Source organism: Castor canadensis, chromosome 6 (assembly GCF_047511655.1).
Source record: "Castor canadensis chromosome 6, mCasCan1.hap1v2, whole genome shotgun sequence".
Lineage (NCBI taxonomy): Eukaryota > Metazoa > Chordata > Mammalia > Rodentia > Castoridae > Castor > Castor canadensis.
Genome location: NC_133391.1, coordinates 41,400,912 through 41,425,047, shown reverse-complemented (window position 1 = coordinate 41,425,047; position 24,136 = coordinate 41,400,912). Strand labels below are relative to the sequence as shown.

At 36.2% G+C, this 24,136-nt stretch overlaps 1 protein-coding gene across 15 annotated transcripts in view; it reads right to left on the bottom strand.

Annotated features, from left to right (window-relative positions):
* Wnk1 (WNK lysine deficient protein kinase 1) overlaps positions 1-24,136 on the bottom strand; it is a 128,125-nt gene that overhangs the window by 24,796 nt on the left and 79,193 nt on the right. For 10 of the 15 annotated variants that reach the window (XM_074076338.1, XM_074076340.1, XM_074076341.1 and 7 more), the window contains 11 exons: positions 22,712-22,931; positions 21,250-21,583; positions 19,867-20,054; positions 11,419-11,502; positions 5,767-5,916; positions 3,640-4,095; positions 2,615-2,896; positions 1,787-1,884; positions 1,509-1,671; positions 615-731; positions 113-286 (listed from right to left, as the gene is read on the bottom strand). In XM_074076338.1, coding sequence (XP_073932439.1) covers positions 113-286; positions 615-731; positions 1,509-1,671; positions 1,787-1,884; positions 2,615-2,896; positions 3,640-4,095; positions 5,767-5,916; positions 11,419-11,502; positions 19,867-20,054; positions 21,250-21,583; positions 22,712-22,931 — 2,266 coding nt within the window. Of the gene's footprint in view, positions 1-112; positions 287-614; positions 732-1,508; positions 1,672-1,786; positions 1,885-2,614; positions 2,897-3,639; positions 4,096-5,766; positions 5,917-11,418; positions 11,503-13,635; positions 14,875-19,866; positions 20,055-21,249; positions 21,584-22,711; positions 22,932-24,136 lie in introns of all 15 variants that reach the window. The other 5 variants (XM_074076339.1, XM_074076342.1, XM_074076343.1 and 2 more) reach the window with 3 other exon arrangements.

Here is a 24,136-nt window from a genome sequence, read left to right as displayed (position 1 = left end):
TGTTCTGGGCCACCAGTGTAATGTAGTACTAGTGGACATTTTGCATGGCAAATTTAGCACCATGAAAATATTTTAAATAACCAAAGCTCTACCATGGGAGTGGTGAACCTACTTGAGAACCTGAATAGCCATAGTCATCCTTTCCCTGTAGACTCTCCAAACCCTGGTCACCCTCTGGTTCCACATTGACATCCTCACTGAGCATTTCATCAGCTTTTTCAATAATTTCCCGGACCTGAGCCACAAATGACTCTCTCTCAATTGCTAGAATAAAGTCATTGTTCACCTGTAAAAGAAATGTGGTGTTCATCTGATCAGTGCAACATTTTAAGTTTTAAGCTATTCAACTGCCATTTTTATGATTTCTACCCTATCTGCACATTAACAATACGATTTATTTCATATGTAAGTTAGTTCTTCCCTTTTAGGAACCTTACTTAGACATATCCTAGACAAAAACATCTCTAAATAACAGGTTGAATGTACTAGCTATATCACACTAAAAATAACTCTCAAAATAAGCATGAATTATAAAATACTGCACAGTTCCCTAGGGCAAGGGTATTAAGATAAAAGTACTAGGGAAATATTTGGAACTCCAAATGTAGACATACCATAATTGTTGCTATCTCCTCGGGGTTGTCACCATCTAGGTCAAATTTGAATGTAACCATTTTCCGATTATGAGTCTCTAATTGACATTCTACTACCCGGTCTCCTTTATTTGAAACCTAAGAAGAGAAAAGAAAAGGTACTTCATTTCAGAAGACCATATTCAACTTTATCACTGAAAATGAGAAAAGTCATTCAGATGAATGCTTGCATTTAAGTGCTCCGCTATTCCCTGGAGCACTAATAACAAGTCTCTTAAACTGGGACAAGAAAACCTGTGGGAAGGTATCAGCCTTGGAGCTGGTATCTTACTCATTTTCTACTAATGAGTCTAGAAGGACTACAAAATCTCTTCTATAATCTAAAACTCTTCACCCTTTTTCTAAAAAGTAAGTAGTGCCTGCTTGTAGACATATGGAATTTGAGAATATCATTTGGGTCAGTAGAGAATTCTAAACTGGCATCAATTCACTTGAGCCTTTGAAATTATTTAAACTAAAGAACAAATGAATTATTTAAGTGATGCCCTATTATAGCTTTACAAACTGTATTTTCACTTTTCTTTTTCCTTTTTCTTTACTTTTTTTAGCTTTTTGAGGCGAGGTCTTGCTTTGTACTCCAGGCTGGCCTCAAACTCACAATCCTCTTGCCTCAGCTTCCTGAGTGCTGGGACTACAGACATGGGTTAACCATGCCTGGCTCACTTATTTTTTTTGAGAAATGTGGTATTTAATGAAAAAAGATTGGGGGTTAAGTGAGAAGAGTGCTACATATACATAACACAAAGCAGTATCTTTATTTTGTGAAGTTAGTGGTTTGAATCTGGAGATTTCTAAAATCTTTCTGAGTGTCAAACTGCTTTAACAATACGCTTGCCACAAATTAGCAATACTTACATTCAAAATTCTCAGTTTTGGGCGTGAAGTCTTTTCATGACGAGAACGACTTCTTACAGATTTTCGATAATGACGTTTTGTAGTTCGCCCTTCATGCCTCCCACTGGATGAAGGGGCATTCTCATTGCCATCACTCATACCTGAAGCAACATCTGAATGTGCACTTTGGATTAAAAAAAAAAAAATTTTCAGTGTACAATAGGAGATTTAAAGCCCTGCTATTCTGAGGTTTCCATCTTACCTATCACTCAAAGGTTAATTTTAGTTTTATTACGTACCTGTCTATAGAGGAAACCAAAGTGACAGGTTGGGTAGGTTGTGGCTGTGCTACTGGAACTGGCTCTGGAGGAGCAACCTGAGAGACTCCCTGAGTACTCTGTGAATGGACAGGATAATTCAAATCTCGGCAGTAATATATTTTTTATCATTCAACAATCAAAATATGCTCCCTTTTCTTTTTTCCTCTTATCCCTCCCCTAAGTCCTAGAAGCAGTACATTTACTAGTAAGTTTTAATATTCAACATCTAGAGACAGTGTTCTCAAAATTCCATAGGAAGTTTCTAAAGCAAGTCTCTAGTATAGACTGCATGGTGTGAGGTCAGCCAACCTACTTGCTAGGCATTGTGAAACTACAACTTGCCATGCAGCCAGCATCTTACCAGAAGTGTGCAACAGGGCAGGCAGAGAAAAGTGAAAAGATGAATTCAGATCTTTCTCCTAGTAGGGCAAAAACGAATGCTGGGAGCACAGCAGGATAAGATACTCTTATGACTGCCAATGGCAAGAGTTTGTGGAAGGACAAGAATAATGGCCAAAGTACTAGCTAGAGAAGTGAAGTGCTAATAGGGTTAATCTTCTCCAAGGCAAACTCACTTCCCAACAGAACAGCCAGTGGCAACAAGGCCCCCACATTGGCATTTCATTCTGCTGTAAGAAAAAGTCATTCAGAAGTTAGTTTGACATAGTCTCCAAATGGGTTCTAAACCAGGGGAGCCTATTTTTCCTTTGTCATTTTTATCCCATTCTTTCTCTCTCTCTCTCTCTCTCTCTCTATATATATATATAGTATATGGTTTTTATATAAACATGCAATAATTCCATTTACCTCCAGAACTGCTTGCTGGGAGGATGTAGTGGGGGGTTGTTGCACTAAACTCACTGCTGGTTGGGACACTTGAACCTGTCCTCCTACACCGCCCACAGGAACCAAAAGATTTGATTCCACATAAGGCTGCACCACTGAAGGAAAGTAACCTGGTGTAGCCAATGCTTCTGTCGGCATGGGAGGGGCTAGGACTGTAGAATGGATGCAAACAGAAGCCACGGTGGAAGAGGGAGCAATATTTGAATCTCCTGGGTATTGTGGTGGCAGTCGAGGTGGGAAGCCCTGTGATAGAAATGAGGAAGGTGAGTTAGTGCAGGTTGGGACATCAAATTAGCAAATCAGCAAGACATGCAAAAAAAAAAAAAAAAAAAAAAAAAAAAAAAAAAAAAAAGCACACAGCAAAGAATAGTAGCCCACTCTCTTACTAATAATCTAAAGATCATTCTTGAAATGAAATGGTAGACTGGTTCCAATTTGGGGGCCAGCACTCCATAATCTTACTTTAAATTGCTGGTTTTCCCCTCCTACAGATTAAATAGGATTTTTATACTTAATTCCTTGTAGAAAGGTTTATCTACTTCCTAGCAATCTTACATGAAAGACTGCAGTAACTCTTATAGGTATCAGTGATTCCAGTTCTATTATGTAATGCTAATCCTCTAACTCTAAATCCTCAAATTTTTTGCTGATAGCATGTCGTCAACCCTATTTAATTCCACCCATATATACTGATGTACAGCCTGATGTACTATAGTTACCATGTCTTTCATTCAGGCAGCTTATGCTGAAGAGTCAAGAATAATTTCTTCCCCCAAGTTGTTTTGGGAAAAAATGGGTAAGGAGTCATCAGACGGTATCACCCTATCCCTTTTCTCAGATTTTACTATTTTAGCTTTTCTAGTTGAGATCAGCAACTTTTGTTACTGTTTTTCTGATGCTCAACTTTTAGATCTTCAAGTTCTTGATGGTTTGTTATTATAATCAAGCCCTCTAGTGCCCTCCTGTTTTGCTAGCTAACACAATACCTGGTATAGAACATCTCCAGAGGGAAGTGGAACCTCAGCAGCTTGTCCAAGGTTAGCTGGTATTCCCATGGACTGAACTGCTGATTGTAGGAGCTGTGGGTGAACCTGACTTGGCAGCTGAGTCACAGGCTGCAGAAGAGTTGGAAGCTGACTAGGAACCACAGTTGATCCCCCTGGAATAGAAGCTGCTGTAGCAGATGAAGCTAAGGTAAGCAGAGGCTGATTAATGCCAGCTGCCATTGTGATGGGAAGGGATGAGAAACCTGTCTGAGCCGTTGACACATGAGGAGCTGATATGGGAATTTGAGAGACAGGGTACTGTGGGAGTAAGGAAGTGGGGAGTGGCTGTCCCATAGGGAGGAAATGAGCACCAGAGTGGACTGGAACTGAGGGTTGTGTCGCAACTGGGATCTGAGGTTCGCCTTGGATAGTTGGTACTGGCTGGGAAACTGGAAGCTGGGAAGGTAAAGAAAAACAAAACAGACTTTTTTTGTTTAAAGCAAGGATGGCAAAAGCAAGATGTATGTATTAGCCAAAGAGAAGGAAAAACCAAACAAAACCCTGCATACATTAGTGTAAGTTAATATACTACATAAGAACAGGGAAAGGATAGCAGGAGACAAAGAGGCATAAACTGGCTACTGTTCAAAACCTTTTGTTATAGAAAATTGTGCTAATGTTTCATCTTTGACAATAAAGAGTACTTTTCTAAAGGCAAAGGTTTGTTGTTGCTGGGTTTTGTTTTGTTTTTTTTAAACAGCTTTATTGGCATACATTTCATATACCATAATCCACTGTCATGTTTGCTGTTAATACATCTATGACTGCTTTTACGGTAGTTTATGAAATTCAGATGGGTTTCTTTCTAGTGGAATTAGACTTCATTTATATTTTCAATTCTTAAGTCTAACATAGTTGAATAGAAGTAGGTATAATTAACCTATTTCACTGAATCTAGGATGCAATCATTCTTCACTCCCTAGTCACTTTAACATTTGAGAAATTGGAATACACCTTATGATTATGTGCCAGGATGTACTCAGTGGTACTTAAAGGTGCATTTTATAAGCAAGTGTCTCAGATATGATGATATGCCATTAACAATGCACTGCGTATATGTAACCACATCAAATTGAAAAAAGGTCATTCAAAAGAATATACCCTCTTACAGAGTACTTTCCAAACACTACTTAGAAAAAACACCATTCTACCCGGAAAGTTATAGACTGTGATAGTCAATCTTTTTTTTTTTTAAACTTATTTTACTTAGACAGGGTCTGTTTCTCACTATATGGTCCAGGCTGGTCTCCATTCTTCTTCCTCTACCCCTTAGGGCTGAGATAACAGGTGTGTGATGGCTAATCTTGTCTGTCAACTTGATTGGACAGAGAGACACCTAAGTGATAAGTAAAACATACCTCTGGTTTGTCTGTGAGGGTATTTCCAGAGGCGATTAGATCATAAGGGCTCTGACTAGCCCATTGGTGGGTTCAAAATTCAAAGACTAAGTGGATTGTTAGGGGAGTGCCCTTGAAGAACATATTTTGGCCCTGTTCCCTGACTATTATGCTTCCTCTGCCTTGCCTTTCCGCCATAATGTTTCTGCCTTGCCACAGGACTAAAACACAAGTAAGCCAGCTGAGTATGGATGGACTGAAAAACCTCTGAAATCATGAGCCAAAATAAATCATTCCTCTTTTATTTTTCTCAGGTAATTTGTCATAGCACTGAAAAGCTAACTAACACTATGACTTATTGTCATTAGGCAATGAGGAAGTCTACATTAAAATAAAGCCTATTTGGACGCCTACAGTATCAAATACAGCAGACACATTTCTAGAGAATACCACATGCTCAATCACTAACGCATCTTTATTTAACCCACTTTTAATAATATCTAACTGTTTTATACCTACATAAACCTCAAAGTGAAACATTTGTAGATGTCACTGCTGTCAGCTTATTATTTACATTAAATAATGCATATAAGAATGGATATTTTTACTTCATTATTGCAGTGAGATTAACCAACTTCAACAGATTACTACCAGAAGAGAAGGTATAGGTCTAAGTAGACGGTAGGACAACTAAATCACTTTTAGCATCTTTTCAGAAATTAGAGTTTACCTGTTTTCCAGCTGACACTTGAGGCAAGACCTGCGAAGCTTGAGGCTGACTCACTGGCTGTGCAGTAGTGGTCTCACTTGAGGATGCTGTATGTGGAAGTGAATACTGCACTGCCTGTTGAGGAGGAGTTGACTGCTGAATTCCCTGTTGCTAAGAATAAAATATAATGATTCAGTTTTTTTGATAAAAGATCTTGTTATGCTGCCTGGGCTGGTCTTGAACTCTTGGGCTCAAGTTATCCCCCTGCCTCAGCCTCCCAGGTAGCATTAACCACTACACTTGATTCAAATTATTAATAACACGTTTCTAGGGAAGTATGATTATTTCAGTAAGTAAGACATGCAAAACTCAAATTCATCAAGTCCCTTTACATGTTTTTCCTCTGATGGTTTTCATTAAGAATTAACCAATGTTTTAAAACTGGAGTGACCCTTTTTTTTTTTCCCCACCCAATGTTGCAGGTCTTTACAAAAACTTTTAGATACCATACCCAAATAGCTCCTTACCAACCCTAACTTTCACTCCCTCCTTTCCCAATTTTTTGGTATTAGTTCAGACCCTCCATTTTAGAACAATCTAGTTTCCTCCTGTCATCTTTTTCTTAAAAACAACATCAACAAAAAAGCCAACAACTGTATAATCTGATTACAAAACTGAAAAAACACTGAATTTTGAAAACAGGAAATACTTTCAAATTTTAATCTTATCATTTATTGGTTGCAATACTTTAGATTGTTCATTTTATTACAAAAACAAAGTTTCCCTTTTTTTTTTTTTTTTTAAAGAAGAACACTATCATTCAACTCTAGTAGAGCAAAGAGAATGACATCTGACTAAGATCTCCATAGTAATAGGGAAAGGATAGCACGAGACAAAGAGGCATGAAATGTAGGCTAGGCATCAAAATGTAATTGTAACCAAATAGTAAACTTTATAGTAAATCAAACAAACAACAGGACCACTCTAAAATTAATGCTGCCACCCTACCATGCCTAACAAAAATTTTGAACTTCAACTAGACTTGGTGGTGCATGTCTATAATCCTAGCAACTAGGAAGAAGAGGCAGGAGGATCATGAGTTTGAGGCCAGTCCTGGCTACATGTAAGTGACACCCTGTCTCAAAATTCAAACAAATGAACAAATTAAACTTTACTGCTGACTTCAAGACTTTCCAGTAACTAAGAATTAATTTAATATTTGTTTATTTGTTTTTTGTTGGTAATGGGACTTGAACTCAGGGTGTCACGCTTGCTAAACAGGTACTCTACACTGGGGTATTTTTGAGATAGTGTCTCATGAACTATTTGCCTGGGCTGGCTTTGAACCTTGATCTTCCTGATCACTGCCTCCCAAGAAGCTAGGATTATAGGCCTGTGCCACTAGCACCTGGCTTCTAACTTCTTTCTTATGGCAATTAAAAATAACAAATTATGAAAAAATGCTAAAATATGCTTGTTTTATTCCTATTCAAACATTCCTGATAAAAGCAATCATGAACGAACAAGTGTTTAATTATATAAAAATCCACCACCAGATACTAAGAGATATATTTATATAGCCAACTCTAAGGCAATTCTGAGTACAAGATAATTTAATTTCCTCATTTTCCCACTAAGGAAGAGGAACTGAAAAACCAAAAGACTTTATGCCAACTTGAATATATTTAAACTTTAAGGAATGTGAATGAAATATCTACAATCATTAATTTACACACTTAAAGAAGACTGCAGTTACATAAATATATTCTTCAAATGTAAGACACATTAGCATCTTCATTTTCCCTTTAAGTATTGAGATCAAATTTGGAGTAACAAGTCTTTGTTTGGATAGTATTAGTTTAGTTAGATTTTCTTTGCATTTGTTTTATAGGCTTATACTCACGTAACCTTGGTAATAACTTCTTCAAGTGATCTTCAAACAAGTATATGGAATAGTTAAATTATACCCCTAAGAATAAGGACCAAACCTATGTTTAATTTCTTAGCTTAAAAAAACCCCGACCAATTCTGTCAGACCAATTAATGTCTCTGCAGGCACATTTGCTCTCACTTGTTTTGATTTCATTATCATTTTTTGTTGTTGTTGTAGGTTGAAATAAAGAACAATGAGAGCTCTGTAGCATAAGAGTATGCTAAAGTTTTGAATATAACAGCAATATTCTCTTTTTCAGACAGGGTCTCACTGTGTAGCCCAGGCTGGCCTGGAACTTTTAATTCTCTTGTCTCAGCCTCCAGGGTGCTGGGATTACAGGCATGTGCAACCATACCTGTCAGTGCTCTTCTTTTCTAAGCAGTAAATGCGGGAAAGCCTTATATTTGGGCATATGGTAATCATATGCCCCGGTCCCTCTCCCAGCCCCATTATTTATAATCCAAGCTCACACAAAAATTTGGATTCTATCAGCCCTTTTATAAACTTATACTTTTACATGTCTACGTTCTAGGCAAACCAAATTAAAGGGTTGGGGATGTAGCTCAGTGGTAGAGCACTTGCCTACCATGAGTGAGACCCTAGGTTCAAGTCCAGCACCACAAAACTAACTATAAAAACTTTTAACTGAAGGCATATTTGTTTCTCTCCTGTATTTTTCAACCTTTATACCTTTTACACCACACATATTGCCCTGCCCCTTTCTCTTGGCCTGGAGTATTCTTTATTTCTACATATGAATCTAACATAATTGGGGTCCAACATGCCTTTGGTATCTCTCCCATTTTATGTTCAGGAAAGATATTAATTTCTCTCCTTTTTTGGGACTTTGTTTAGTAGTAAATGCTGAGTGGAGGAGCCATGCTGTTCATATTTCAACTTTTTGCCTCTTATAAGCTGTTAAGTTTAGGTAAATTACCCAAATTTCTCAGCTTTCCCATCAGTAAAATGGAAATAATGATGGTATCATTATTATTATTAGAGGTGACTCATGGGGATTAAATGAAAGTGTAAGTAAAGTAGCTTGACCCATATACATAATTTTACCTATTATCCTGATTTGATTACTACCAAAAATGATTTTATGAACTTATTCCCTTAGGTTTTTTGCTCAAGTAACTGACAGGAATCAATGCTAATTGTACCTTAATGCATTTTGGTAAGAGTGGTACTTCCAAGTAGGCCAAAAGTCCATGGTGATCTGCTTCTGCACAATTATACTAGCTAATAACCAACACTTTAGACAAACAGGTATGGTTAAACATAGCAGGATGGCAGCATGCTTTGCACAGACCTGCTCATGAGATTAGCTCACACAGCTTTTATTGATTGTACTATCTGTTGGGTGTGGCTGCTTGATGAGAAATCTTCCTGAGCTTCAGCTAAACAGAAAGTATGAATATCAGAACACTCTATATGTGCCCTTATGGCTACAAAGTTTTCCAGTAGGAGCAAGCTATTTTTAGTACTGCATTAAAACAAAGCATACCACTGTAACTCAACACAAACACGAAGAAAAAACAAAGAAACCCACAAAAAAATGCACCCTCATAGTTTACTAAGTTCTATAAATCCATGCAATATGCTAAATTTCAGCTAAAGTATGTTTCTTTCCATACTATATACAATAAAACTAAACATGTATTTCCCTAAGGTAGATAGGAAACTAACACTATATAAAACAAAAATCTCATCTAAAAACAGATTATCCATACATATAGTACAGAGTTTTCAACTTTTGTTTCTTTTTAGTTTGGAGCCCAATAATAAATAAATAGAACTTTCTGGATACCTCCTGCAGAACTTTATTTAGAGAAAAATAATCGACTATTCTAGAAATCTTGAATTCTAGATTGTAATTTTTACTCTCTTAACGAGTGTGACCCTAGAAAAATTTTAAATATTCTAGACTGCATGTAATTCTGGTATAAACTAATTCAAATATTTTATGACTCTATTCAATCTCAAGGTTTCATGCTATAGTAGTATCTAAAATGAAAACATCAAAATAAAAATTTTTGTGGAGTGACACAGCATTTAGCCATTTTTTCCCCCCTACTCGAGTCAATTACCTAATTTTTTTCTTTTTTGAGAGGCCTCACTATGTAGTCCAGGCTGGCCTGCTTCAGCCTGCTGAGGGCAAATGCTAGGACTTCAGGCATGTACTACCACGCCCAACTCTTTTTTTTTTTGAGATAGGTCCTGTCTGTCCTCAAACGGAGATCTTTCCATGTCTATCTCTTGCCTAGCTGGGATTTGGTATGTGTTATCACCATACCTAATTCTTTCAATCTAACATTTATAGTATTGTTCTCTACCCTCCCTAACTTTCTCAGCACTGAACTCAATGGCTAATTTAACTTGATTAGAAATTTGTGTATATGCATACATATACATAAATGTATAATGCTATCATTATGCATATATTGTATGTACATATCCATATAGATGTATGTATGCATACTAACTACACACATACATATGTGAGACAGTCATCAAATTCCTTTGGAGAAAGAAAAACAGCACACACTTAAGTTTGCTCCATTTGTTGGTACTGGCCTATGGCCAAAGATAAAAACTATAATTATACATAAATTCAGGGATCTGTCAGGAAGAAATGTCAACAGCAAGACAAAGCTAATAATTACCAGCCCATAAGTTCTACAAGATAAGATGTGCTGGTCACTGAGTAATGTACAATCAAAGCAATCAATGTCTTCTGTACAAAATGCTTTAAAGTGATTTTTTACCTTGCATAAGGAACACCTAATCTACAACCAGTATCAAATAACTACAGGGCCAAATGCTAGACTGGGAGAGGCCATTTCTAATAAGGATTAAGTTTTTTTTCAAAATTAACAGAAGCTGAAGTCAATTTAGAATTTGGAGGTTAAAAAATATACCTGAGGAACTATTAATAAGATAGCGTATCATGAAGTTTTGTATTACTCAGGAGTACAAAACAGCTATTAAAAGATTCTATTATGCCAAAAAAAGCTTATTTTCCTTGTAAACAATTGCTCTTATTAACATCAGTAATGAGCTACTGATATTTAATTTCAGGATTAGTAACTTTTACTGATGAATATATTAGCACTACACTGATCTGATCTCCTTGGACTTTCTGGCACAAAGCCTCCCAAAATCAAAAACTTGTTTACTTTGGTGGCACTGGGGTTTGAACACAGGTTCTTGTATTTGCTACGTAGGCATTCTACCTCTTGAGCCAGGTCCCCTGGGAAAATCAAGTTTAACTAAAAAATTTAAAAACAATTTTTCTGCAGTAGTTGTTCTTTAGGTTTTAGTCAATGTCTCTTAATATAAAATTCGATACCCTATCCCACATACTGGAATAATTAGAACACACATTCAGGATGACAGAAAAACATGATAAAATGGTCATATGTGGAAAAGTCATAAATATAGGTGGGAACAAATTGCTATTCTTTGTACTGATAAGTTATGTGTAGAATCACATTAAGGTGGCAGATAAATTATTTCAGTAACAATGATTCTTCCAAATTTTAATATATAACCAAAATTTTCAAACATGCATTAAACAAGTAAGATTTCCTAAAATGATATTAAACAAATGTTATGCCCCTTAGTTTCTCTTTCAAAAACTTACCAAGCCATGTATATCAGGAATCTAATTAACAAAAAAAAATGTAAAACAGTGTTTCTACTACTTGCTAATTCATAAAATGTAGCAGTGTTCTCACCTGCAGAGGATGTTGGATAGGCTGGGAAGGTGGAACTCCTGATAAGCTACTTGATGGTGGCTGGCCCTGGCTCTGCCCCTGTGCCTGAAGGAAAGAAGTGAACATAGTAATTTAGAGAAAGTCTAAGGTAAGTGTATTTATGTCAGTCTTTTGCAATAAATACTTAAGCTCCTGAGAAGTTTGCTTGATCAAAATGAAACATTAGCTTGATTAAGTATGTATAGGTGAAGCCTCTGGGATATCTTTGTAAGAAAAGTATAGAGAAGGATCACAAGACATTTCTGATCCTATCCCATTTAAAAACACTGAGAGTTAAAATTTAATCTAGCACTGACACTAGGGCTACAATTTTAGCTGGTTAGAGTAGCTGGATCCATAATAAAATTGTTACAGGGGAAAAAAAAAGTGGTAAGGTTATCAACATGGAAAAAATTTTAAATCTGAACAATTGAAGACAAAAGGCATTTAATACTGTTAATTTGGTTCTTTTTCCTACTTGTAACTTTTATTAAAATTAAAATGTCAATGATCTGCCATAACCAACTGCTAAATAATGTATAGCAATGGTTGTCACTCAAGGAACATGTGGCAATATCTGGAGCCATTTCTGGTTGTCACAACTGGGAGATGGCTGCTGCTACAATTTAGCAGGCACAGTCAAAGGTTGCCCCTACTCTAATGCACAGAATAGTCCCCCCTCACAACAAAGAATTATCCAACACAGAATGTTAGTATTAAATTTGAGAAACCCTGATTATAGTGTTTCAATTATCAACAAGTCTAAAATAAGTGAGAGTGTGAAATGAATGGACTAGATAGACAGACAGGCAGACAGACAGATAGATAAAGGAAATGAAAGCTACTACCTTTGATGTTCCATTTCAATTTAGAGGAGATTCTTTGAAGCTTGCATGGATATATCACATGCCACTGAAGCTGAAATGATCTATTTTGCATTTGAAATTTTACTTTGGATAGTTTAAGAAAGTTTGGAAAGAATGGCTGACAATAAAAGTAGTATCTGTAATAGGGTCTGACAACTCAAAGGCTGATGTTGAGTATATAGCATGACCATGCAGTAAAGTTTCAAAATCTTTTTGCTTCTTAGCAATAATCTAATTAATACTATATGTACATTTTCAGAGCTTTTTATGTCTTTTTTTTTTTTTGTGGTACTGGGACTTGAACTCAGGGCCTACACCTTGAGCCACTCCACCAGCCCTTTTCTGGAGAAGGGTTTTTTGATAAAGAAACCACTGCCCGGGCTGGCTTCAAACTGCGATCCTCCCGATCTCTGCCTTCTGAGTAGCTAGGATTACATGTGTGAGCCACTGGTGCCCAGCTTCTTTATGCCTTTAATGGGGGAAGAACATAGGAAGGAAAGTAGGAACAACATATAGTACTCTATAAAAGAGTGTAATATTGAGGACATTCAAATGATATCTTTAGTATATAACCAAAGTCTCTTATGTAGACTTTATTATTTACATTTGATAAAATATGTCTGAAGAATTTATGAAACAGTCAACACTGTCTTCTTTAATTCTATGTCCCTTTTTTGTTGCAGGAGTATATATACCCTTACATAACTATAAACATAAATTTGATGAGAAAACAAGACCTGAGGTGACTGCTGTTCTTGACCTTGGAATATATAGATTCTTCAAGCAAAAATCTAATGTACCCACCACCCAGTAGATTCTCAGTTTTTAAAATTAGAATCAGTCCTTAATTTTGCAGATTAATAATTCTATATGGGTACTTAATACATAATGACCTGTATGATACCATTCAAAACCAGTATCCTTCCACACTAGTAAAATTTCTGTTTATAAATATTACTCCAGAAAATTTTCAGTATTTTTCCATTTTCATTTTATAGATTAGTTTAAAATTTGTCTAGAAGGATAAAATACTTTAGTATACCTAAATAATCAATGCTGAGTCAATCTTTCATTACAGATAATTGCATTTTCACTACTAGTTGAAAATTCAATATATAGGGATGGCAGTCATTGATTTTGATGATTTTTGCCTACTGGCAAATCAGGTAACTTCTGCTTATGTTATGACCCCCAAAAGATGGAAAACTGTTGGAAAAAATTATAAACAACATTCCACATAAAACCATGATTCAGGGAAACTAGGGCTAGAAAATTTAAATGCAATGGAGCATACTAGGGTAGTTTAAGAGAATTGCAGAAGTTTTCCTATAACCTGTGGGTGGGGTGTAGATCCTCCTGAAGAAAATGAGGCATGTAAGACCTGCTGAGATGTGGTTCCTTGGGGGAAACAGAAGAAAAGTGGGGATTCTTGTAATACTGTCTGAGGCAGACGGATAAAGGGTAATGAGACGTCAGAACCAAAAGGTGCAGCTGTTCCCCCTGTAGGGGGAGGTGACAGAAAATCACTGGGATCTGAAGAAGTGATTTGTGAAGAATCACTGGAATACTCTGGGCTTCCTATTGGCCAGTTCTGTCCGATAGACTCTACCACAGAAACGGTCAACTCTGGGGCATGGTAATTACGCTGTTCTTCAGTCACAGGCTGCAGGTGACCATGTAATCCAGCTGACTGAGGAGGTGGTTCTTCCTGATTTGAGTCCACTGCAACCTGTCGATTTCGGTAAACACGTTGAGGTAAAATTCCACCTCCTTCTCCTGAAGAGGAGCTTGAAGTTTGAGTATGAAATTCAAATACACAGTTGCTTCTGCTCTCCTTGCTATGAGTTAACACAGCTGGTGCAGAATGAGGAACAAAGACAGGGTGAAATTTCAAACATGTAGCATCTGTACTGTTAGGTGCAGAAATACTAGAGAGGGGAGATGCTGGACTCAATCCAGAATCTAACCTTAAATTCTGAAGGTGTCCTACCAGGAAAGCCTGTCCAGATGGAAATTCAAAGACAGAACTTGATGTAGGGCCCCCTTGCACTGGCTTCTGTTCAGGAATCTGTTTCATAGGACTTGAGGGGACTGGTGAGTTGTATGAAATGCCCTCATACTGTTCTGCCACCTGGGCCTGGTAATGTGCCCCAGCTAGATACACTGCTTCCTGAGGAACAAAATAGTGAGCTTCTTCTGGAAGTACTAGTCCAGGTCTATAGTCACTGTGAACTTGAGATGGCTCAAACACAGGATGGACCTGTATCTCACACAGCTCTCCAGTTACTCTACTGGCTGCAGTACCCAGCATAACTACGGCCTCTGGTGTCCAGTTGGTTGGGCTGCCACCAAGTGGAAGAAGATTATGGCCAACAGTCCTCAGCAGGGGTTGGAAGTGGCGAGTTTGGGCTTCCAGGAAGGAGGTGCTCTTACGCCGTTGGGAAATGGCTACTTTCGGTGGACAGGTAGGAGGTGGTGAAAAAGAAACTGGACGTTCATGAATAGTTGGGAAAAATATCTGTGATTCTGGGTATGTTGGGGTCCCCCCACACGGATGCACCATGGACTGAGGCTGTATCAACACGAATAAAAGAAGTAATTCATACATTCATATGTGAAATTACATCAGACATGCACAATTGGATAGTTTTGTGTAACCTATGAAACTGTTACACCAACTTTTTAACAAAGAAATAATAATGCTTTCAGAAATTATGTGCATAGTAAAAATCCATTAAATACATCCAGGGCAAATAAAAATCAACCTGTGGGACTCTTTGCATTAGACAAGAACTGCTTTCCTGCAACTTTACTTTCTTAAAGCAAAATAATGATTAAGCTTCCTAAGTGATTACTTTATTTTATCCATAACTAATATGTTCACTCTTGAGGCTTAAAAATGACATGAATGGAAACAATCTAAGTGCTAAAGGGCAATAAATAAGCCCACTCATCTTTATAGTGTAAAATGTGTGCTTCAATTTTCTAAGTCTCATATATTCTTACTATCCTGTGCTATTAAGAGGCTTCAGTGTTATTTTTCACCAACTAATAGTATGTCTTCTAACTAGAAATCAGAAGAAATTTTTAGTAACTAGTGAAAGGCAAACAAGACAAGCATAGTGGTGCATGCCTGTAAATCTAGCACTCAGGAGGCAGGAGGATCCTGAGTGCGAGGTCAGATTGGGCTGTATTAGCTAGACTGTCTCAAAAGACAAACAAAAACAAAATAATACAGTTAATAGTTTTGCTACTACATGGAACATATTACAGAAGCTAAATATCAGATATCCATTTTTCTGATCACTGATAAGGGCTGAATACTATGAATTTTCTGATTCTAATAGCTTGTGTCTAAATCAGGTGGAGTGGCTAATATAACAGTCAACTTTATTTAACAGCAATTTTGTTTCTAGAAGCAGTTCTAGATTTAAGACTAAATATAGAATAGCTTGTCAAATGCAATACACACTACAGTAATTCATTACCATGGACTCCTTCTTAAAAGATATTAGTTTCACTCTTCCAAAAGGGAAGACCCCTTTATGTAACAAAAGGGGCTCAAATGTTCCTAATAGCTAAAAAATGATTTCTAATTTCAAATTAGAATGCTCATTTTACTGCCATTTATCAAGGTGTGTCCAAAAGCCATAAAATATTGTACAGGTAATCATTCTCCTAAGTAAAAATATGAAGATCCTGGGATTACTAGTTCAGAATATTAACTATATTTTGTCTAGAAAAGCAGAAGCAAGGTCCCACAGCATTTAAAACAATTTAAAAAGATAGATCTTTCATAAACATTAATGGAGCCAAAGAAAGTGTATTTACTCATTAGTGTCAAGGCCCCATTCTATTCAATCTAAGAAAAAAATACTTCCTGTGAAGGAACATTTTGTGAGAGTTTTTGCTGAAATACCATTTTACACAAATTATTAAATTCAAGCAGACTTTTACTCAAATTTCTTTTAATGAATTCAACTTTTAGTCTACAATTATTCTTCACTATGCTAAAAAAAATGGATTCATATGGTTTCATTAATAATATCCCTCAAGAATAAACTGAGAAGAAAACATGTTTGGACAGTGTTTGATAACATTTGTTTTGGATTAAGCCAATAATCAGTTTAAAATTAAATAATGAAACATACCTTTCTTATGATATGAAAATACAAAAACTGTCAGTGGGGGAAGGAAAATATAACCAAAGCTAAATTTTGTTTGGCATAAATTGGTATGCGCAATGGACATTGTAAACATTCCTCCTTGATTTTATTTCCCCTTAAAAGCCTTATTACAAAAATGTTTCCTATAGGAATCATATTCATGATGCCTGGATGTATTCATTGGTAATAACTGTTCATTTGTCAGGAAATTTACAATTACATACAGTACTGACAAAGAGGGAAGGCAGGCTGGAGCGTCGATGCTTGCGCTGAGAGGCAGAGTGCATAGGCAGGACACTCTCCAATGCTTTAGAAAGCTTTTCGGCAAAAGTTTCTTCAGGGGCAGTCCGAAGGAGGGAAGGAGAAAGATGTGCAGATAGAACTGGTGGGGTGGAAGGAGCACTGGGAGAGATGCGGGACAGAGAGGGAACAGCAAAAAGATGGGGAACACAAACCGACATGCTACAGCCATGACGAGGCTAAACAGAAAACAAACATACGTGAAAAAACACAGTACTATGAAAACAAAATAACCAAATGTATAGTGATAACAGGGCACAGTTAACATAAAGAAATGTTCCATCCTCCCCAATTTGACAAAGTCAAATATTTTTTAGGAAAGAACTCCACAAAGAGCACCTGGCAGATCACAACTATTCTCTCTTACTCTGTTGGTCATGTATAGGTTTTCTTATAAATGATCATAGTAAGAATCAATTATGCTGAATATTCTGAAGTAACACCAATTGTTATATATAGGCATGAATAATAAAGAATGACTGAAGATAGCAGACAGGGACAACAGTGAATACAGAGTCATTGGTTTACAGATTCTGCAAACTTAGTAAGATTAAACAAGAATGAATTCTGTTAGGTTAAAATATATGAAGATTTGGAACATTTTAAGAGTAGACTATTTTGCACGGGCTCTGGAAACTTGAGAAAAAGATTCTTGTTTCTATTTTAGAAGGCATCAGACTAAAAAGGTTGTTGGCTCACAGGACTTTATTTACTATACTTGCTAATCTTTGCAAAGGTAAAAATCATTATCTACTCAGAAAAAGTATAGCTTTCTTGAAGAAATTCATAACTGAATTTAGGAAACATTCTGTACTCTTACTATGAAATAGGCAATGGAAAAGCATCTTTACTTTGAACCTCTAAACAATGACTTTTTTTTCCAGGCATATCAGAGATTCAACTTAGGTTTACCAAGCTTGAGGCACTTTAAGAGAAAAGGTTTAACAGCTGCAAAGCAGTAGGACTAAAATAAAGGTTGTCTGGAGTATGTTTGCTAATTTTCTTTTAGATACTGTTAACTATGAAACTAATTATATTTCCTGCGAAGGAATGCTTTGAGCCAAATTTGTGGCCCAACAATAACAAGGATGTAATTATCATCATGACTATTTAGCTTCATTCTGGCTCATTTTTTCTTACCCTTGTTTCTCTAATTTTTAATATTTCACTTATGACTTACGTATCATTGTAAGCCATACTATGTTCTTTCTGGAATGACATAGGAAGAAAATTATAAACTTTCTTATAATCCTTAGGGTTTATTTAATAATTTAATTCTTCACAAAGCCTCCACAATATTGTCATTAGAAAACAAAAAACCGTCTGCTTTTGGAACATCCACTAAATACATCTAGTTAGTAGTTCATATATTTAACATCTTCATAAATAGTTATCCTACTTCCTTTTCTACCACTAAATACAGCTAGTTAGTAGTTCATATATTTAACATCTTCATAAATAGCTATCCTACTTCCTTTTCTAAAAGAGACCAATGTTTATAACCCTAGGAAGAGGAAGTCAAGATATAAAAAAATGATTTGAAAAATGTAATTATTACAATTCAGAAAAATTCAGTTAGGGCAAAGCAAGAAGCTGGTAAGAAATGTTGATAAATATCAGAACATAGAAATATACCTTCTATGCATTCTTTATAAAGTCTTTCAACCCTACCTTGTTATTTCAAAGGTTAAAAATTATTGTGTTAGTGGTTTCCTTGTGTTACTGTGGTCATTCACCTTGAGAGCAGCCACAGCAGTATTGATCTACAGACTCTGAAACAACTTTTATTCCAAGGTGTAGCATAAAAGAACAGAGCAAACAAAAGTATTCTCAGAGACAGATTTTCATTGAGTGAAGAGCAAGAATTCTACAATGTTCAGATTAAAAGCTTTCTGAAAAGGTAAAGAATCAGTTTTCTTAAAGTACTAAAAGATGACTGGTTATCATCTAATTTTTTTTCTGAGGCAGATGATATATTTTAGTTTCCTCTGAAGACTTCACAGAGTCAGCAAAAGAAATGAGGTATTATCTGGTAATCTATCTACTTTAACATTTTCTGTATGAGAAACAAAAGTGAATAATGTGTGTATATCATATTTTAGGAAATGACGTCTGTAAATTGAATCCAAACATAAATCAGTAATAAAACAGATACCAAATAAAGGAGAAAGCAAATGAACACATACTGGGGAAGGAACCTGTGTCCAACACAGACTTTAAAGGCAGGAACACACATAGCAACTGATGGTCAACTAAATACAAGCGCTAAATTAAATAGTCATACAAATAAAGGAGTCCTTCACTTTAGAGTATTCACATGCAACATTCTATAATGGTTTGAAGCTCTTACCTGTGTGTTTTATACAATCAGAAATCTTACAGAAAATACTTATTATTTTAATAAATAAGCTTTTGAAAAATTCCCTTCCTCCCACCCCCAAACTATTTGTATGTCTAGTTTATGGCCCTTTGAATAGTTTTAACTGTTGAGTGATGAAGAGAGTACTACTTTTAATCAAGTGCAAACTAGTCTAAATCTGTACATAGACACTTTGTGTTGGCAGTTTAGCTAATTCTCACACATTAATGTGTAATTTACCCTGTTTGCTCTACTCCAGTTATGCAATAAAATAATATATATAATAGAAATATAGTCGTCCCTCAGTATCCATGAAGGTTTCGTTCCAAGATCCCACTACAATGCCAAAATATGCAGAGGTCAAAGTCCCTTATATAAAATGGTGTACTGTTTGCATAGATCTATGCACATCCTCCCATACACTTTAAATAATCTCTCTAAATTACTTATATAATTCAATGTAAATGGTATATAAATAGTTGCTTTTTTATATTATTTAGGAAGGAAATAATGGCAAGAAAAAGTCTGCATATATTTAATACAGTTGCAATTCTTTTTTAGCATTTTAATATCTGAACTGCCAATATGGAACCCACAGACACAGAGGGCTGGACTGTAAATCATTTATATTTTCTACTTGAGGGTTACAATGCTGCTTGGATGGTAGAAAGAATCTGAATTTAGGAGATTACCTGCTGGCTCTCATTGTAGTATTATATCCTCTTATGCATTTACTTACCATGCTTGAGGGTGGATATACCCCATGGGACTGAGATTGTGCTTGGACAGCAGAAGCTGTATGCCCTGGAACTGTGCCGGTAGAATGTGCCTGTTCATGTTGGGAACCATATGAAACTGTCTGTTGGCTGCTCACTCGAGATTCTGTAAAGACGGAAGATCCCTGGCCACTATCAACTGTCCCATCCGCTGAAGGAGTGATGGATCATTAGAAGAGAGAGATTGGGGGGCAGGGAGAGAGGTAGACAGAGAGAAAGTAAGAGAGAGAGGGAGAAATTACTCAAAAGTTCACATTTTCCCAACCTATTTTGAACTCATTACATTAGGGTTAATTGGTTGTTTCTTTGCCCAAATGAAAAGTCTTATTAAGTAGAGTTCTAAATTTATTATTAATATTTTAAAATTTAATTTAATTTTTATTATTTTCTTAGATGTACAGGAGTTTGAACCCAAGGCCTGAGGACTGCTGTGCAGGTGCTCTATCACTTGAGTCACACCCCCCGACACCAGCTCTTAATTTCTATATTTAAATGAAGGACCCATATGAAAAAAATATTTTAGACTTTAAAAACAAATTCTGATTATTAGAGCTGGACACCAGTGGCTCATCCCTGTAATCCTAGCTACTCAGGAGGTAGTGATCAGGAGGATTGTGGTTCAAAGCCTGGGCAAATTGTTTGCAAGACCCTATCTCAAAAAACCCTTTACAAAAAAAAGGGCTGGTAGAGTGGCTCAAGGTGAAGGCCCTGAGTTCAAGGACCAGTACTATGCAAAAGAAAAAAAAAAAAAGAAATTCGGATTTTCACAGAATCTTATCACTTGAAGAGTAAGAGTGGAACATTGTAAGTAAACCTAAATTTGATCCAATTTTCAAAGGTTACTTATGGACTCTAGGTGTAAAGCAGTTAATTCAATTACTAACTACCGGTTCTCATTAGTTTTTTAGTCTATACACTATTTAGCTTTGCTAAAAGTGCTGAACCATATTATTACAGGCACAATTTTAAGCAGCAAAACCTGTTCATTTGTCATTAATTGCATTTATTTCAAGGAACTACAAAAAATAGAAATCTACAAATCTGAACATTAAAAATATTGGAACATTTATCCCAATCACATTTCCTCAATATCTCATTCTATTCTACCAGTCATGGCCTAAGAATAAAAAACAGAAGCTAGACAGCAACCACTTCATTCATTTTTTTATTTGATGGATTAATAATTCAAAACCAAGATCATAGTCCAAAATGGACAAGAAGCTCAGTGGTACAGCACTTGCCTAGCCCTGGGTTCCATACCCAACACAGTGCAAAAAAAAAAAAAAAAAAAAAAAAGTCTATTAGGAGTATGATTAGCACATTTGCCTGTGTCCCCAAACACTTACATAACACAGATATACTAGGCTGCTGGTACTGTAGTTGCTGATGCTGATCTGCCTCAGGTTCTTCAGGTTCTACTTGTGTAGAAACTGACGCAGAAGTGGCAAGAACAGTAGGCATGCCAGTGCTAGCAGAAGGGATCTGCTGGATTCCTGTCTGGGAAGCACTCGATTGTTGTTCGACCTGCTGTCGCAGACTGCTCTCTTCCTGTTTCCTTTTTTCTTGTTCTTCTCGCACCAATTGCCGTTGCTCTCGTTTTCTCTTAATTAATGATACTCTGTCTTTGATAGCTTTAGCCATGGTCTTATGATCACCTTCACAGACATACCCAGACTCTACCTATAGAATAAAAGGGTGTAATTTAGAAAAGAAAGAGGGTATCAAAAGAAAACAACTACAAAATAAAACAAAAAGGCATTTGGGAAAGCAAACAAGGGGAAGAAAGTACTCTCAGGACTGGTCTTAACAAAATGGTGAAATTACTGGTCTGTACTTCCCCACCATCATGATAGATGCTCAAAGGGTATATGCTACCATCTTTGCAGAAGAGTCTAATTCCACTCTATTCCCATCTCACATGCAATTGTTAACAACCTGAGTTACTTTTACTTCCTTTCATGAGGCAACCACTTATCCAGATAAAACTGTGACAAGTATATGCTTTTAAAATACCCCAAACTCAGTACATAAAATTAGCAATAAAAAACAAATAATAAGAAAAAAATAACAAAAATAAAAAACAAAAAAAAAGGGGTCATACCTGACCCCCTTTCAGAGAAATTACTATTGAATGGCTCTTATAAATCCTACTAAAGATATTCTGGGTATCCTTGCATAATAATTGACTATTTTAGGCTCTGTAGCAAACCTAAACTTGGTGAAGGGTTTCCTTTTGGGAAAGTGATCTTTTATATCTACTTCAAATAAGGATACACCAAACGCTGACTATTAACAATTGTTCTTGAAGATGGGCATGGTGGTCTACACCTGTAATCCCAGCGCTTAGGAGGCTAAGGCAGTAGAATCTCAAGTTTGAGGTCAGCATGGGCACAGGAAGACCTTTTTCAAAAAGCAAAACCACACAAACAAAACAACTTTCATTCTAACTAAAAGCCTTACTAACTGGAGTCATTCAACTGAAGTCATCAAACTGGAGTCATTTAATATCACAGACTTTCAAAATTACTTCAGAATACATTTTAGTTTTCTCTTCTCTCATCCATCCCTATGTAGACCTATATATATTTTTTTCCTAAAATAAAAACAACTTTTCAAAAGAACTCTATCATCAAAACAAGACAAAAAAGGTACAGAAGGACTTAAAATCCCACTACTGAAAGATAACATTTAGGGGCCAACACATTCTTATGCTGATGTAATATGCCACACTTTGCTTCTTCTTGACCAACAGTATCAGCGTACATAAATCTACATCAACCTCTAAATGGAGGATTACTATCAATTCACCATTTCTTGGGCAACATCTTCTGGCACATCTCTCTCCAAGTCAAAGGAAAATTCAATAGCTTCATTGTCTTTGTATTTCCCCTTTAATTTCTTAATATCTTCAATGCGCAGCCATAATTTAATAGCTATCTTCTCTCCATCATCTTCTTCAGCTAATTCTACCCGTACCCCTGTTTCCTCCTGGAAGAAGGCATGGTTCAAAAGGTCTTTGATGGAGTATCTTCCAAAGAGAGGGAAAAGAAACAAAATGAAATGTCATTAGTGTGAAAAAATAATTTTCTTTCTTTTTTGGCAGTACTGGGGTTTGAACTCAGGGCCCCATGCTTCCTAGGCAGGTGCTCTACCACTTGAGCCACTCAGCCAGCTCTGCTTTGTGTTGGGATTTTTTGAAATAGGGTCTTTCGAAATGTTTCTCTGGGCTGGCTTCGAACCTTGATCATCCTGATCTCTACTTCCTGAGTAGCCAGGATGACAGGCTTGAACCACTAGCATCTGGCTTATTTTTTTCTTTTTTGAGACAGGTTTCACTATGTTGCACAGTCTGGTCTCAAATGCCTGAGTTCAAGTGATCCTCCTACCTCAGCCTCCCAAGTGCTGGGACTGTCTCACAGTGCCCAGATTGAAAACAATTTTCAAATGTGTTGGGTTGTTATTTATATAAGAAAAAAAGGACTATAAAAGAATATCAATCTGTTTTATGAATAAGAGCTGATAGTGATAATTTTTAAATCAAGTGATGTAATCTTACTAGTAATAGGGTATGAATAAAGGCAAGTAATGCAAAAAATGTTAAAGCTTCAAAATATCACATACCATTTATATATTATTTTATAAGTAACAAAAAAACCACTTCTATGTTTGATCTTCATCAATATCCAATGAAATATCATCTCCTGATTATTACAAAATAAAAAAGCTCACAAACGTTGTCTTGTTTATATTCTAAAGTTGTAAATGACATGATCAAAACTAGAACATAAATCTTTCATTTAGGGCTGGGATATAGCTCAGTGGTAGAGTGCCTGCCTAGCACGCACGAGGCCCTGGGTTCCGTCCCAGAACCAAAAAAAGACGACAAAAAAAAAAAAACAACTTTCATTTAGTTTGGTACCTTCTACTACCATAACCTTTATTTTCCTCAAGAAATTCTTTCAATTCCTTGTTAATGATTTGTGGACTAGGCAAGCAGAAAGCTGATTGTGTAACAATCTTCTTTAGACAAAATGGTTTCAAAATACCAGTAATCTAGCAAAACGGTTTCATCCAGAAAAGAAATAGAGTAGTAAAATTTTAAGACTCAAAACAAATACTGCTTTGTTTGTAGTTTAAAAAGTTTTTAAATAGTTTTAAGGGCTCAGTGTATATAAAAATAGAAACTCAAACGAAGTCTCTACTAAAATGTCATCATGATATTAAGCTCTTCCA